Source organism: Chinchilla lanigera, unplaced genomic scaffold (genome assembly GCF_000276665.1).
Source record: "Chinchilla lanigera isolate Chin_1 unplaced genomic scaffold, ChiLan1.0 scaffold00132, whole genome shotgun sequence".
Lineage (NCBI taxonomy): Eukaryota > Metazoa > Chordata > Mammalia > Rodentia > Chinchillidae > Chinchilla > Chinchilla lanigera.
In genome coordinates this window covers 1448231-1463508 of record NW_004955533.1, presented here as the reverse complement: position 1 = coordinate 1463508, position 15278 = coordinate 1448231, and the positions used below count along the sequence as shown (strand labels likewise).

The 15278-nt window shown below is 41.4% G+C and overlaps 1 protein-coding gene across 6 annotated transcripts in view; it reads right to left on the bottom strand.

Annotated features, from left to right (window-relative positions):
• Herc2 (HECT and RLD domain containing E3 ubiquitin protein ligase 2) overlaps window positions 1–15278 on the bottom strand; it is a 184367-nt gene that overhangs the window by 25533 nt on the left and 143556 nt on the right. For all 6 annotated transcript variants that reach the window (XM_013507678.1, XM_005410402.2, XM_013507680.1 and 3 more), the window contains 10 exons: window positions 14679–14810; window positions 14111–14269; window positions 13900–14018; window positions 13068–13193; window positions 12499–12654; window positions 11971–12086; window positions 11672–11870; window positions 6952–7166; window positions 3134–3311; window positions 1173–1334 (listed from right to left, as the gene is read on the bottom strand). In XM_013507678.1, the coding sequence (XP_013363132.1) occupies window positions 1173–1334; window positions 3134–3311; window positions 6952–7166; window positions 11672–11870; window positions 11971–12086; window positions 12499–12654; window positions 13068–13193; window positions 13900–14018; window positions 14111–14269; window positions 14679–14810 (1562 nt within the window). The remainder of the gene's footprint in view (window positions 1–1172; window positions 1335–3133; window positions 3312–6951; window positions 7167–11671; window positions 11871–11970; window positions 12087–12498; window positions 12655–13067; window positions 13194–13899; window positions 14019–14110; window positions 14270–14678; window positions 14811–15278) is intronic.

Here is a 15278-nt window from a genome sequence, read left to right as displayed (position 1 = left end):
GTTGATTTAAATTTGAACTGTTACATGTGGCCAACACCCACTGCACCGGGCAGCACAGCTCTACGAAGAAAAGCTAAAAGCCGGGCTCAGCTCTTTCCCCTCTGAGTAGGCCCTCCGCGCCACAGGCCGCTCTGCTCTGTACCTGCAATCTGGGGCCTGGGTTCCTTTCACCAGACCCGTGCTCCCCAGTCTACGTACAGCATCTCAACTACACTTGCAGTGTGCACGTGCTGCAGGCCACAAAGCTATGGGTAAGTGACTTAAACATGTCAACTCCCTTAATCTCAACCACCCACTTACACGGCCAAAATTCAGTCTGGTAAAGCTAAGAAACTGCTTAGTCACTTGGCCCATGTAGAACAATGCAACAGACCCCTAACCCAGCCTGCAGACACGGGGTGCCACATAACCTCTGCCCTTGGCTTCTCGTGGGACGTGTCCAGTGCTGGTCTGGATCTGGAATGCCCTCTACAAGCCTCATGTGATCAGAGCTGGGGCTGGAGGAAGACGACCAGATCACAAGGGTGCTATACTCGTCATCAGGTTAGTCCACTGAGGAGTCCACAGCTAACTGTGATGTGCGGAGGTGGAGTGTGGCGGGGGGGCGGGCACCAGGAGTTTGACCTGGAAGACTGGGTCTCCTTCCTTTTTCCCTCTGCTTCCTGCCACTGTGGTGTGACCATCTTTCCTCTGAGGCAAGCGCTTCTACCATGCCATTTCTGCATTTGAGCCTGCCAACCATGCACTACAACTTGAAATGGTAGGGCAAACAAACCTCTTCTCGATGTCAGATATTCTGTCCCAGTGATAAGAAAGTGGCTACGATACCCAGCCGAACACAATCCTCTCCGCGAGCTCTAGACACAACACAGCACACCTATGTACCACCATAAACTGAAGTGACAGGAACAATGTCTTATCCAGTCCTCAAACAGGTAGGTCTACATGCTAAATAAAACTAGATGCTCTGCAGCACCCTGCTGGACTGCCGCCATTACCAAGAGAGTACACGCAGAACTTAAAATGTCTTCACGCCTTGAGGCCACTCACTTTTTACATGATTACCCAAAATATCTTCCGCAAAGTAGGCAAAGGTGAGGTTAAAATGCTCCCAAGAAGCACACAGAGGGAAGCAGCGGTGACGGATCCAGGGCTGCACCAGGGGGAAATACCTTCATGGGCACTTTGCAGCCGTCGCTGCCTCCTCTGCCGAGCTTGCCGTAGTCCCCATCCCCCCAGGACCAGACGGTGTCGTCATCAGTGAGGCAGAGGGTCTGGGCGTCACCACTCCCACAGGCGATATCTACCACACGGTGGCCCTGCAGCACCTCCACCTTCAGGAAAAGGGGCCAGGGTCAGCCAATCACACCTAATGAAGCAGTGTAAGTGACAGGCTTTGCAGTGTTGCTCCTCTTTCCTTGTGACTTAAGCCTCCATAAAGAACCAGGTAATTTTAATAATCCTAAGAGGCAAAAACAAAAAACACCTTCTTCTATGTGAACTATACAAATCTAAACTGCAGGAACCAACCCTGTACCACCTTGAAGGCTGCTCATTCACTCCTTTTATCATCAAAAACAACAGGGTTTCTAGAAGCCAAAACATTTTCCAACGTCCAAAGCAGTATTTATCATTAAAGTAGGTAGGCATGGTGGTACATGCTTGTAATCCCAGCACTCAGGGGACAGGCAGGAAGATTCCAAATTCAAGCCCAGCAAGGGTAACTTAGAATTTAGTAAGACCCTGTCTCAAAATTAAAAATATGAAAGGACTGGGGATGTAATTCAGTGCAAAGGATCCTGGATTCAATCCCCAGGACTGCCCCCAACCAAAGTTAACTCTTGAACAAAACAGGAGAGTTTTCAAAATCCACGTATTTTGATTCCCAAAACACTTTTGATTCCCAAAAAACTTAACTACCAATACCCTGCTGTTGACCAGAGGCCTTACTGTAACTTGACAGCTGGTCTGGAGGTTCTAGCAGGGGAACATAGCTACTCATATACCCTCGACCAAGGAAACAGTCCTCTTCTATCAAGGGTGGTCGTCTTCTTCAATCGAGCACACAGCTTCAGGAGGGACACACACGGAGCAGTAGGGGAAGAAGGGGACCTCTGCCTAGCCAGCCAGATCAGCCCAATCCACCCCGGTGATCAATGGGGTGACATATGTCGCATACATCGGCCTTACTATAACTTAAATGGCTCATTAACACATACTTTTTAATACATATTTTATGAACAATAAAAGATATGCGAGCCACAAGAGATCACCTTTTATTATGATATACAATTAAAAGGCCAGGTGAACTACTAACTTGTAGGTGACAGTATCATGTTTTAAACATCCTCACAATATTTGAGCTCACTGTAATAGCAACAGCAGGTAGCTATAAAATTATTACAGTAGTACAGTATGTCCTACAGTCAATATTATGCAGCTATGATTGAATGCCTCATCTTTGTATCTGTTTACATTCCTCTTAACCTCAAATGGCACCACAGACAGTCTGTAAATGTAAGTTTTCTTGATAAATTTTAACTTCGTTTGCAGTGCTGGTGTTCAAATTCAGGGCCCCCGTACATGTACATGTTAAACAAGTGCTCTACGACTGAGCTACATTTGCACCCTTAAATTTTAGTTTTTCATGACAGACTTATGAATATTTTGTAGTGCAAATGGTAACACAGACTATTATGTACACATATTTTATGCACTGATGACGTCTTTTTCTCAGCTTTTTTGCTGTGTCTAGGTTATATAGTTTTCCTGAGAAGCATTTTTCAAATTACAAGCTGCCACCCTCTGAAAAAAATTCTGCAATTTCAGTGGACCCATACAATTCAAACTCATGTTGTTCAAGGGTCAAACTGTATAAATAAAAGGATATTTCAAATACTACCATATTTAAATGACCCATGGAAGGAATACATGCCAAGATGGTTTTTTATTTCCATTAGAAAGAAAACCTACTTATAAAGAATGAGCCTACAGTCAAAAACCCTAAATTAAAAAGAACACAGTGGGGCACACTTCTGATATATGACCCTGGCAGCCCCCCAACCTCTTCAATACCACGAGCAAGCAGCCACTTAGGCCTGGGCCTGGGCCTTGCACTGTGGTGACTCCTCACCAGCTTTGGCTTTAACTGGTCCTCGCTGTCACTGTGTCCCAGGCGGCCATACCGGCCTTTGCCCCACGTGTACAGGTCTCCAGCTGCGGTGACGCAGGCACTGTGGGCTCCACCCGCAGCAACATCAACCACTTCAACTCCTCTCAGAGACTCAATGACCCGAGGACGGTCACACGGACTGTGAGAAAAGACACCAACGTTAGAAATGCTCTTTTCTTCCTAAATATTTTTAACTACATTAAACACAATGTCTCCTGTGTGTTGCTCATTTAGTCAGTGTCCACCTCTTAAAACACATGTTCCCAACCAAGTAATTATTAAGCCAGTCCCTAAGAACTGTTCAGATCTGAACCCAAACTTCCTACCTAAGGAGTTACTTTAAAAAAATATCAAATGCAAAACCTAAAATATTTACTACCTGACCCTTTACTGAAACAAAGATTCATTTAAGAAGTCTTAAAGTACGAACATCACTAGCATTTGTGACAAGCAGGATTAACAAACTTGTTACTAAGTTTTGAAAACTCCATATATTTTGGGTATCAGACCTTAGTCAAATTATGTGATTCAAGTATCTTCCTAGTTGGTGGCATGCTTTTTCAATCTCTTCAAATACAGTTCATAGTTTTTATAAAATACAATTCATCATATTTTTTAAAATGAATCATAGTTTTGAAGTTCTAACTGCAAATCTTTGTCATGTTTTCTTCTAGAAGTTTTTGTTTTAAATTTTACATTGGTTACTATTATTCATTCTGAATTAATGCTTAGATATGGTACAAGGAGTAAATTTAAGTTCATTTCTTATATAGTTTTTCACTTTTTCAAAACTAATAAATTGCTTCTGCACTTTTGAAAACTGTGTTATTAGAAACTGTGTTATTTTTTTCCATATTCATCTCACCAGTATTTGTGGCTCTATTCCTGGACTACCTGATCTACTCCTATAATACCAACACTATATAGCTGGCTCCTGCAGCTCTAAAATAAGGGTTCATGTCAGGCATGTCTTTGAAGGTGCTGAATCTAGGTATTTGGGGATAAACAAATTAACAATGCTGAATCTTCTCACCCATAAATACAATACACCTCCAAGATTTTAGGGTTTTTTTTAAGTATTCTCACTAATATTGTGTAGTTTTCTCTCTATGGGTCATGCATATTTTTTTGGTCAGATTTATCCATGAAAATTTCAATTGTGAACACAGAGTATTACAAATGGTATTTTTAAATTTCACTTTCTGATTACACAGAAACAAGTACGAAGACATACAGATGACTTATTTATGGATCATGTATTCTGCCATACTTTTAAACTAACATTAGTTCTAGTAGTGTTTTGGAGGTACATCCTATTCTCTGAACAGATAATATTATCTGCAAATAAAGACAGCTTTAATTCTCTTTATAATCTGGATGCCTTTTATGTCTTTGTACATTTTGTGGAGCTGCACTTATTACACATGCAGTACTTGTAGAATGGAGTGGCAGCCACAGACATCCTTGTCTCTTCCTAAAACTGACACTACTTAAGCAGAACATAAGCTCTAGGTTTAATAGAGATGTCTCTCATCAGGTTAAGGACGGAATCTTTTATCCTTACAATGCTGGAGGGTTTTATCAGAAACACAGAATTTACCAAACGCTATTGCCACTTCACCTACCTAGATACCATATGATTGATTTGTTTTACACTGATTGATTTTCCAATGTTGAATCAAACCTGCAATTTCCTGGCCACACTGTATTATTCTTTTGTATGTCATTGGACTTGATTTCCAAAAGTCAAGAATTTTTACATCTATGTTCTTGGGAAAAGTTGGTCTACATTTTCCTGATAATTGAGTTTGGTTTTGAAAAAAGAGTAACGCTATCTTCAAAAGTCAATTTGGGAGCATTCTCTCTACTTCAATTTTCTGAAAAAGTGTGTTAGGAACTGGAACTATCTGTTAGCTTACATATATATGAGAAATCACTAGTATTTGGATCTTGGAGATATGTTTGCAGGAAATTTATTTTCTGAGAGAATATGTATGTATCTTTTTAGGAATTTGTCCAATTCCCCTAAAAAGTCAAGTCTGTTGGCATAAAGTTGGTATATTCTGTGACCTTTTAATATCTGCATGCTCTGTATGATGAAAACTGTAATTTGTAGTATATTTGTATCAGTGTAAATGGAGGTTTTGCAAATTATATTTTCCTTAGAGAATCAGATTTTATTTCCTTTGGTTGACCCTAATTTTTTCAGTTTTCTATGTTACAGATTCCTGCTCCAATGTTTCTTATTCCCTTTCTTCCACTTACTTTGAGCTACATTTGTCCTTCTCTACTATAGTACCCTAAGGTGGGTGTTAAGGTCATGGTGACTCCAGTTGTACTCCTCTTAGGCCTTCTAAGATTTTTCCACAGTTCCCTGGTGTTCTGTTCATTTCTGTATTCCTTTTCTCTGTCTTTCACTCGGTACAGTTTCTACTGTGCCTTCATGTTCTCTTCCACAAAACATGTGCCACTCATCCCATCTGATGCATTTTTCATCTTTAAGGCTTTGACTTGGGCATTTACATACTTCCAGCCTCAACCTAACACGTTCAAGTTTCTTTCTAACTTCTTGAAGATACAACATGTAGTTTAAAATAGTTGTTTTAATAAAGTTATCACCTCCCACTGTATCATTTCTGGGTTAGCTTCAACTAACTTGATTTTTCTCTTTATATGGGTTGTGTGCTGTTTTTTTGCATGCTGGCAATTTTTGAGTAAATACAAGGTATTATAAAGTTTAACTTCTTAGGGAATTGATTTATTTAAAGTCACAACAATATTCTTGTGCTTTGATTGCCGTGATACTTTATTTATAAACTGTGTTTCCAGTCTTGTTTTTATGCTCTGGTGATGGTGATCACGGCAACAAAGAGTATGTGTGATTATTTCTCCCTAGCATTAGGCAACAATATTCTTAGCACTCTAACATATGGGATTATGAGATTTCTGGGACCTTTATTTTATACCCTATGTGAGCTCTGGGGACTGTTCTTCTAATCCTTTTGGGTAGTCTTTCCCCTGACCTCACACAGGTGATTGTGGAACCTGGCTTTGCAGGTTCTGAGTTCTCTCTTTGTACAGCCCTCTCCCTCCTGGGGTTTGCATATCTAGATGTACTGATGTCCCTGGACTTCCAGTTCTGTCTTCTCTACACTATGGGAGCTTCTAGCATCTACCTACATTTCTTCTTCCTGTGCTACCGCAGGTGCCACTAAGAAAATTTCTGAACTAGCCTTATCTGTTTCCCATTTCTCAGGACATACTACACTTGCTGCCTGACAGGTAATGTCTTTAGAATTGTTGTATTTTGTCTAATTTGTTTAGCTACTTTTAAGATAGGAAAGGTCTCTGTTACTCTGACTTGGTTGGTAGTTGCTATTGATTTTTTAAATAAGTAGGTTTGGTTCCTTTATTTAAAAAGTGCTATCATTTGTGCATCCTTCCCCCTTGCTCCTGCCATTTCCTTTGTATTTACAGTTGAAGTATTATGCATATCACACAAAATCTCAAATGTGATGCAGTGGGCCATTTGAGGAAGAAGGACAAAGAAGCTTAACATAAGTAACTCAAAACCCTAGCACTGACTTTTTTTCTCCTCGAACAGTTGTCATACAGGCAAACCCACAGACTGGCACATCGACCTGTTCCTGGCAAATGACTCAGAAACATTATTTGAGTAATTATGTAAATGTTGTTCTTAAAAATAAAGTGCCAGTACCCTGGACCAGCATTAAAACAAAGGAAAACGTAACACTGAAAATGCTGTTTTCCCGCAGTACCTTCTGTTGCCGTGCCCCAACTTCCCGTCTTCGGCCTCACCCCAAGAGTAAACTTCACCCTCTGAAGAGAGGGCAAGGCAGTGCTTTCCTCCGGAGTTCACAGCCACCTTCCTAATGAACACATGCTGAATGGACTCCAGCAACGTTGGAGTGGACACTGACTCTGTCCCTCCAATCCCCAGTCGGCCACCCGCACCGTAGCCAGTGGCATACAGCTAGGACGAGAGAAAAACAGCAACATCAGATTCTCCTCTTAATATTCTTATGTTTAATAATGAACAAAACTAATCAGTGTTCTAGCCTTCTTTTTTTGAGGAGAGGCTATTGAGGACTGAACCCAGGGGTGCTCTACACCCAGCTTTATCTCCAGCCCTTTTTATTTTTTATTTGCAAAGAGGATATCATTAAGCTGCCCCAGCTGGCCTCAAAATTGCAGTCCTCCTGTCTCAGTCTGCCAAGTAGCTAAGATTACAGGCATGTACCACCACATCCAACTTAGAGACATTTTTACCATAGAGTGATTAAATTTAAAATTTTTTTTTGAATCACAGTAAACTTTAAGACTTTGTACACTGCTCTAATCGGGCTGGGTGTCCTCCAGGATGGTACTACTGGAAGGCAGCGAGGGCTAGTGGCATGTCCCTGGAAGGACCTGTGGGAGTCTGCCTGCTGCTCTCTGTCTCTGTTAGAAGGCAGTCTGCTTCCCCACGCGGTCTCTACCCTTGCCATCTGCACTCCAGAGGCCCCAGGCAATGGGTGCACGTGATCTTGGAGTGCGACGCTCAGAACTGTGATCTCAATAAACTTTCCCTCTTACAGGTAACTATCTCAGGCATTTCGTTACAGTGCCAGAAGGCTGACTAGTACGCACATTTCTATCAAAGCTCTAAAAATAAAAGAAAAAGTTATATGACCATTACAAATCCCAAATTTATGCATTTTAAAAATAAGGTCTTTTCTCTAAAGCTTTTTCTATTTCTAGAATACTAACTACAATTACTACCAAGAAAACGAAAAAGATTTAATCATCGTCTATATGTAAATCCCTGAAATCCACACAAACATCCTACAGAAAAACTACAAATACATTTTAGTATTTCAGCAAGGCAGCACTTACACAGTAGAAAACACTGTTTTTTCACCCTAAATGGGAACCGTTTGAGGACACAAAGCATCCTTGTCATTAATCAATCAGGAGTGAGGGACTGGACTGCTATTTCTGAGTGCGGCACACACGCCTCTGGGGAGAACCTGAAATGACCGTCGTGGACGCTCTTCACGTGTGTTGCTGCACCGACACAACAGTGAGCGGACTGCAGGGGCTGAAGCGGGAAGTGAAGCCAAAGCTCAGGTGGACGCAGGAGCCCTCAGTCCAGCTTCCTCTGGGAAAGGTTAGAAGATCTGGGGGCGGGGGGCGGCAATAAGGCACCACCTCAAAGAGCACTGTAGAAAAGCGCGACACCCTCAGTGTACAGTACTACTAATGAAAGTCACCTTTCATGGTCTTCGCACTGGGGGGAGGGAGTTGAGTCTTCCTGGAGAATTCACACCCGTAAAAACTGACACTCAAGTTGGTTTTCAGTGTGAACTTACACTACCTATGGACTATAATCCTCAGAGAGAAAATTTGTAGTAACTTAGGTTAGCCAGTTAAAATCCCAGGTTTATAAATTCTCTATGGATGAGTGCTTTCAAAATTGGCCCCAAATAATTTCTATGTAAATTCCAGGGAAAATGGTAACCTCGTATATTTAAAAATTTACACCACTGGCAAGGAAAGAAGACAACGTAATTGACAGCAAGCAGAATATTACATCTAAAGAGATAAAAAGCTTAACAGTACACCCAACGACTACTAAGGATATAAAACAACCCAAAGTAAAGCTTCCAGAAACTAAAAAAAAATAGAAATCCAAAACTCAAACTATTAAACGGCAAGTTATTAGAGACCTGAACGATCAATCTAAAGAAATTACCCAGCATATACCAGAGAAAGACAAAGCCAAGAGGAAATATGAAAGAAGCTCAGAGATAGAAAGAAAAGACCTTACTTACTCTAAGATCAATCAGTTTCAAGAAAAGATCACACAGAGAATATGTAAGAAGTTAATACTTGAAAAAATAATGTCTGGGAACCTATCAGAATTGTTAAAAAGACAAATTCTCAGAGCACCCTGGCAAAAAAATAAAGACTGGGAAAAATAAACAGAAGTAGATATCTAAACACACACATGCACATACACACAGAGTAGTGAAACTGCACATTATCAAAGAAAGATTTTAAAAGCAGCCAAAGACTTTCCATCAGAGTAAACGCTGGTCTATTAATATCTTATCAGTAACAATGAAAGCCAAAACACAAAATAAAACCTTTAACAGATTAACTGAAAGTAATTGTCAACTGAAAATTTGATACACTACAACAGGGGTTAGCAAATTAGAGGCCACGGGCAAAATCCCGTCCCTTATCTGTTTCTACAAATAAAGTTCTACCGGAACGAGCCATCTCTACACAGTTACAGAATGTCTACAGCTGCTTTCATAGTTGCAAGATACCATATGGCCTGCAAAGCTGGAAACGCTATTAAACCCTTTACAGGGGCTGGGGATTTAGCTCAGCGGCACAGCACCTGCCTGGCAAGCGTAAGGTTGTGAGTTCGATTCCAGGTACCGGAAAAAAAAAAAAAGTAAAACTTTAAAAAAAAATTTAAACCCTTTACAGAAAATGTTTGCCAATCCTACCCTAAAATAAAGATATTTTCAAATGTACAAACAAAAACAACCAGAGATTTAACCAGCAAAAGAACCTCACTAAAGGATATTGAAAGAGATATGCTTAAAAGTAGAGGGAAAAATGAATGCATATATGTAAGACAAGCAGTGAGCAGATGTATGTAACATCTGCATAAATCCGGGGGAAAATGGTCTCCATAAAATAACAACAGCAAAACTGTCTATGAGAGCAGGGCGGCGGGGGAGGCTAGAGCCAAAGCAATGGATAACAAAGGTTCAGTGTTTTCACTGTTTGGGAGGAAGGTAAAAAATGCTAATCAACTTCAGATTGTATGCATGTTAAAGCACCAGGGAAATTAACTAAAAGACACAAAAGTCTCCAGAGAACAGAAAAAAATGGATATACTTCAGCTCCTTTCCAAAGCTAAAACCATATATCCATGGCGGAAGTGTGCCTCTACCACAGCTGCCAATGCTTCTGCTTCTGGGCTACACGCTCCTCTCTGAATGTGCGCTGCACCCTAAGACTTGCTGCTGAGGAATGGGATATGGCAACGGCGGTACAGCACCACTTCTGCTCAGAACATTCCTGGAATTCCCATCTTACTACTGCATTTTCCTTTCCTCTCCTGTGCTCGTGCTCATAAAGGTAGCTGTCACATGTTCTACAGTTCACAAGAAATGGACTCCTATCCTGTACAGCATTAGGATGACAACAGCCTGGTGAGAGACTGAGCTGGGGACTAAGCTATGCCACCTCTAGAGTCCTGACACAGACAGACTGTGAGATAATATATTTTTAAAACTTAAACAGATAACACAGTATTACAACCAGACAAGGAGTATGTAAGACAGGAACCTTATATGAAGATGTCTCACTCATGAATATGGATCTCTCCCAAATCCTAAGCAAAATATTCACAAATATAAACCAAAAATACATAAAACACATCGTCTTATAAATTTATTTTGGGGAGGAACTGGGATCAAACTCAGGACCTTACACCTGCCAGGCAGGCACTATTGCAGCTGAGCTATATCCCCGGCCTTCACATCCTGATGAAGCTGAGTTTATCCAAAGGAGGCAAGCTTGTTTAACATGAGAAAATCCCTCACTAATTCACTACCTTAATCCTCTAAAGGAGATCTGCAAAGGAACACTTCAAAAAAGGCAGTGTTTGACAAAAATCAACACCTACTCACGAATAGAAACAGAAGGATATTCTTATTCATCCATCTATGAATAGAAATATCCTTCATCTAATAAAAAAGGGCAAAATCTCTCATCACTGTGCTTCCTCCACAGTGCAAACCCCAACAAGAACGTGCCCTAGCCCTATACCTGCCTCAGTTTATATTCCGTTTCCAGCTGGCATTACTCATCCCCTTTCACCTACCCAGAAGGAAAAACACAAGAGATTAAACTACAAAAAAGGAAACAAAATTTATTTTCAGATTATGGCTCTCTATAAGTAAATATTAAAAAAAATTAAAGCACATTAGAAAGAAAACAGATCTAAAGTCCATATAAAACACCAGACCTTGGGCTGGGGATTTAGCTCAGTGGCACAGCGCCTGCCTGGCAAGCACAAGGTCATGAGTTCAATTCCTGGTACCAGAAAAAAAAACAAAAACAAAACAAAAGGAAACATCAGACCTAAAGTGCATATAAAAATATCAGCTACTTCTACACATCAACCTGTGTACTTTTTCAAAAGACAGCATTTACAACAGCAAATAAAAATACATTTAATAATGATATGTGAACAAAAATTATAATACTTTTGCATATATGATGTACTTCAGAATAAAAAAATATTTAAAGTAATAAAATATATCTAAACACTATACAGGAATATTCAGAACTATAATTGCTTCTAGCAATATCTAAACTACTATTAAACTTACATGCACAAGAATCAAACAGAACACCGAGCCATAACTGTCCTGGTCTTTAGACAGTCTGACACCAAAACTGCATCCTTACCTTTCCATCAGCTGTCACAGCAAAAAGTGTTTGTTCTCCTCCAATCAGCTGTATGGGCCTGAGAGTTGCAAGAGCTTCACAAGGAGTGGGCACTTTAACTTTTGCACCTTCAATGCCTCCCAGCTGCCCTCTATGATTATGACCCCATCCATAAATGGTCCCACTGCCGCCAGCAGAAAGAGTCCAGTCATCTGGTCGCCTACAAGAGATATTAAGAGAGCATTAGGTATCTGAAAGAACTGCACGTGAAACCTCTTTCTCTCACATGCAACACGATTTCTTGTTCCTGATGTAATAACCTGTTCATCCACTGCACAAGTTGTTCATCTTGCTCTCTTTTAAAAATGTCATGGCTCTCGTGGAGAACATCCATGTTTTCACTGTCTGCCATTAACTCACGAATTTTCTTAGCCACCTAGGAAACATTATAATTAGATTATGAATCAAACATTCATCTCCAGAATAAAGTAAATAAATATTAAGATGAAAAGACAGAAGGAATCCCTGCCAAGGCAATTATGAGGGAATGCCAACATTAATATTACAATTTTATACTTAATAAGTTAAATCAATATGTTATATCAAGTCTAGGATATTAAAAACTGGATGGTATCATTATATCATTAGTTTACTAAAAATAAACTTTAATTGAAATTCATGGTGTTAGTTCACTTATTTTCACTTACATGGTTTTTCTTATTTACAGTATTTCTTGGCAAAAGAAAGCTTTTTGTATCTTATAATACTGGCATCTTTTGGTACTATATCTAAATTTTAAAAATCTTTCTGCACTACAAAAGTGATTCCAAAATAACATATAATAGTACCTCATCAAGAAACAAACGGGGCAATGGTGTCCTCTTGTCCAGGGCCACAGCAACACGAGAGGCCATGCAGTACCGTCGGAACCAAGCCCACTTGTGCGTCTCGGCACAGCAAGGCAGAGTGTCTAGTTCCAAGTCACAAGCAAGAGCTACAAGTACCTGCAGCCACCGAACATTCAAAAACACAGTGTCACTGGGAAATGCACTAATATTCTGCTTTGTCACCAGCACCATGCCAGGGCTTTTGAGGATGCTTGTTCAGGAGCTCCTCCTTATTGTACCAGTAATATGATTATCCTAACAGTTCCTAGAGATGCACTGTAAGCACAGGCTCTCGGATCCAACAACTGCTGCAGTATGTCAACCAACAAAAGGACTTGTGCATTTCAAGGCATGCTAATAATTAGATAATGGCTTGAGTTATAAGGCCTCAGATCACAAAGTCATTTATTAAGCTTATTTATATTCAACTTCAGCAACAGCCAACATCTGCCTTCAAAAGGCCTAGAACACAGTGCCCCTAACAGTTCTCAGTGGCTCTCCCACCACCTTAAAAGTAAGTCAAGCATTACCTTAAAGAATGGGCTATGGAGCAGCTGCTTGCCACCCCTCACAATAGGATCTTCATACTCAAACTGCCTCTGCAAAGCTTCTGGAAGCCCTTTCACCAAAGCCGCAAGAGCGCTGCCTGTGAAACTCTTAAACACAGTAAGACAATATGCTGTTGCAGAATTCAAAATGCAGGTGCGCTCCCTGTTTATTTTGTTCTCATGAGCCAAAGGTTTCATTATTTTAGTACTGCTCCACCTTAAAAGATGCTTCTTGAGGGAAGGGTAAAGGGATGAAAGAAGAGTTAAGACGGGTTAGGGAGAACACCAACTCCCCATGAGGAATGTAATCCTGAAGTACTGCAAACATGTACTAATAACAAATATAAAAACTGAAGAAATGCTTATTGAAATTCTAAGTAAAGACTAAAAGGACAATGCACTACAGTAAAAAAGAGGAGCATGACTGTTTGTCTCAGAACGCTTGGTTCTGATTTCAGCGAAGCCACTCTCAGGAAACCATCCCCCGCCGGGAGCAGTTCCTGTTGATACAGTGGGATGAAGGGCACGAACCACCTCACACAGCACACTACAGGGGGTGTGGCCATTCAGATGGTCCACAAACACCATCCCACATTCAGAGCTTTTAATGCACTGAGTTTTTAAAAAACACCAAAGTTCAACCTGAACTCAGTCTACACAGTAACTGAAGAAAAAGGCGGGAGGTGACAAAGGCCTCATCATGCCCAGCGGAAATTTCCCAACTCTACTCAATGATCTACTGGCTTACATGACAACGCAACATTTTATTGCCAAAGGGCCCAATACCTAGAAACTGTACTACAGTGCTCCTTACCAAAGTTCTCGTCTCCCCATCGTTCTCTCCAAGCAGCCTGTTTATGTTGATCGACTGCCCAAATTCCGTTGTGAGCAGCTTCCTCAGTCTCTGAAGAGCCCACATTCTGTGACTGGCAGCTGAAAAGAGCAGACAGAAGTGTCAGACGCTTGACTGCTTGACTGCTTCCTCCTAGCCAGTAAGACAAACGTGACTACGAAGGCACCATTACCTAAGGCACTCAACTGCGCACAGGCTGCCAGCGAGGCCGCAAGGCGAGGGACGATGCTTCTGTTGGAGGTGAGATTGAGTCGGAAGTCCAGAAGACAGGTCACCAAGTCCATTGATGGACAGGAGAGGACACAGCGATCAGACAAGAGGTCCTTGGGGCCTGCGAAGGAGCACTATGAACGTCCCTGAATGTGACTTGGGAGGGGCCACCCTCTAAGGAGATATCTGTAAGTTGGACCGACTAGGTCATTTGGAACGTATCAATAAAAGATGTGCCCACACTACAACTATCCACATGAGCCACACTCTTCACACTGACATTTCAAGTGTAAACCACTGGCTTTAAGAATTGCAACCAGCAAAAGCTTTCCCCATTGGGAGAAAACAGAATGCTAAGAGACCCTAGAGAAAAGGCTGAGGTGGCTCTCTGTGGTATGATCCTTGCCCCAACAAAATGTTTGGTAATGTTTTCTCCCAGCACACCAGGAGTAGGCCGACTGAAGTTACCTACGCTGCACGGGGAACACTCACAGCCTGCCAAACCGTCCCGGCCACTGCCCTTCCCTTACCTGCGGCCGGCATGATGGGATAGACTGTGAAGCGCCAGCCCCAGCCATTCACAGACCCATCGCTGATGAATTTCCACTTCAGCTCATCTCCTGGGATCCGCAACTCACTGGACCAGTCAGACCACTCTCGGCCTGGTGGAGACAAGCATACTCTGGGCGTAGGTTCAATCCATCACCCAACCAATACAAACTCCTCAAATATAAAGCAATGGCCGGGCCTGTAATCCCAGTACTCAAGAGGCTGAGGTAGGAGGATTACTGGAAAGTTCAAGGCCAGCTTGGGCTATAAACTGAGTTGAAGGCCAGCCTGAACTACATAGCAAAACCTTGTCTCAAAAGGACAGAAATTTTTAAAAATTTAAAAAAAGAAAGTAAATACAAAGCAAAATTGTCAGAAGATCACTGTCAGATCAGTGGGCTCTTCCAAGCCAAGCTCTCCCAAGGTTCCCAGGACACTGATCTGGTGAATGGTATCTTAATGCCTTCCTCTTTTCCACACATTCATTCTGCCCCAGAACCAAGTACTAGAGAATGTGAAGGTGGGTAGGCACTGCTCTACTTAACAGAAGCCATGCTGAAAGGAGAGATGATCTTTCTCTC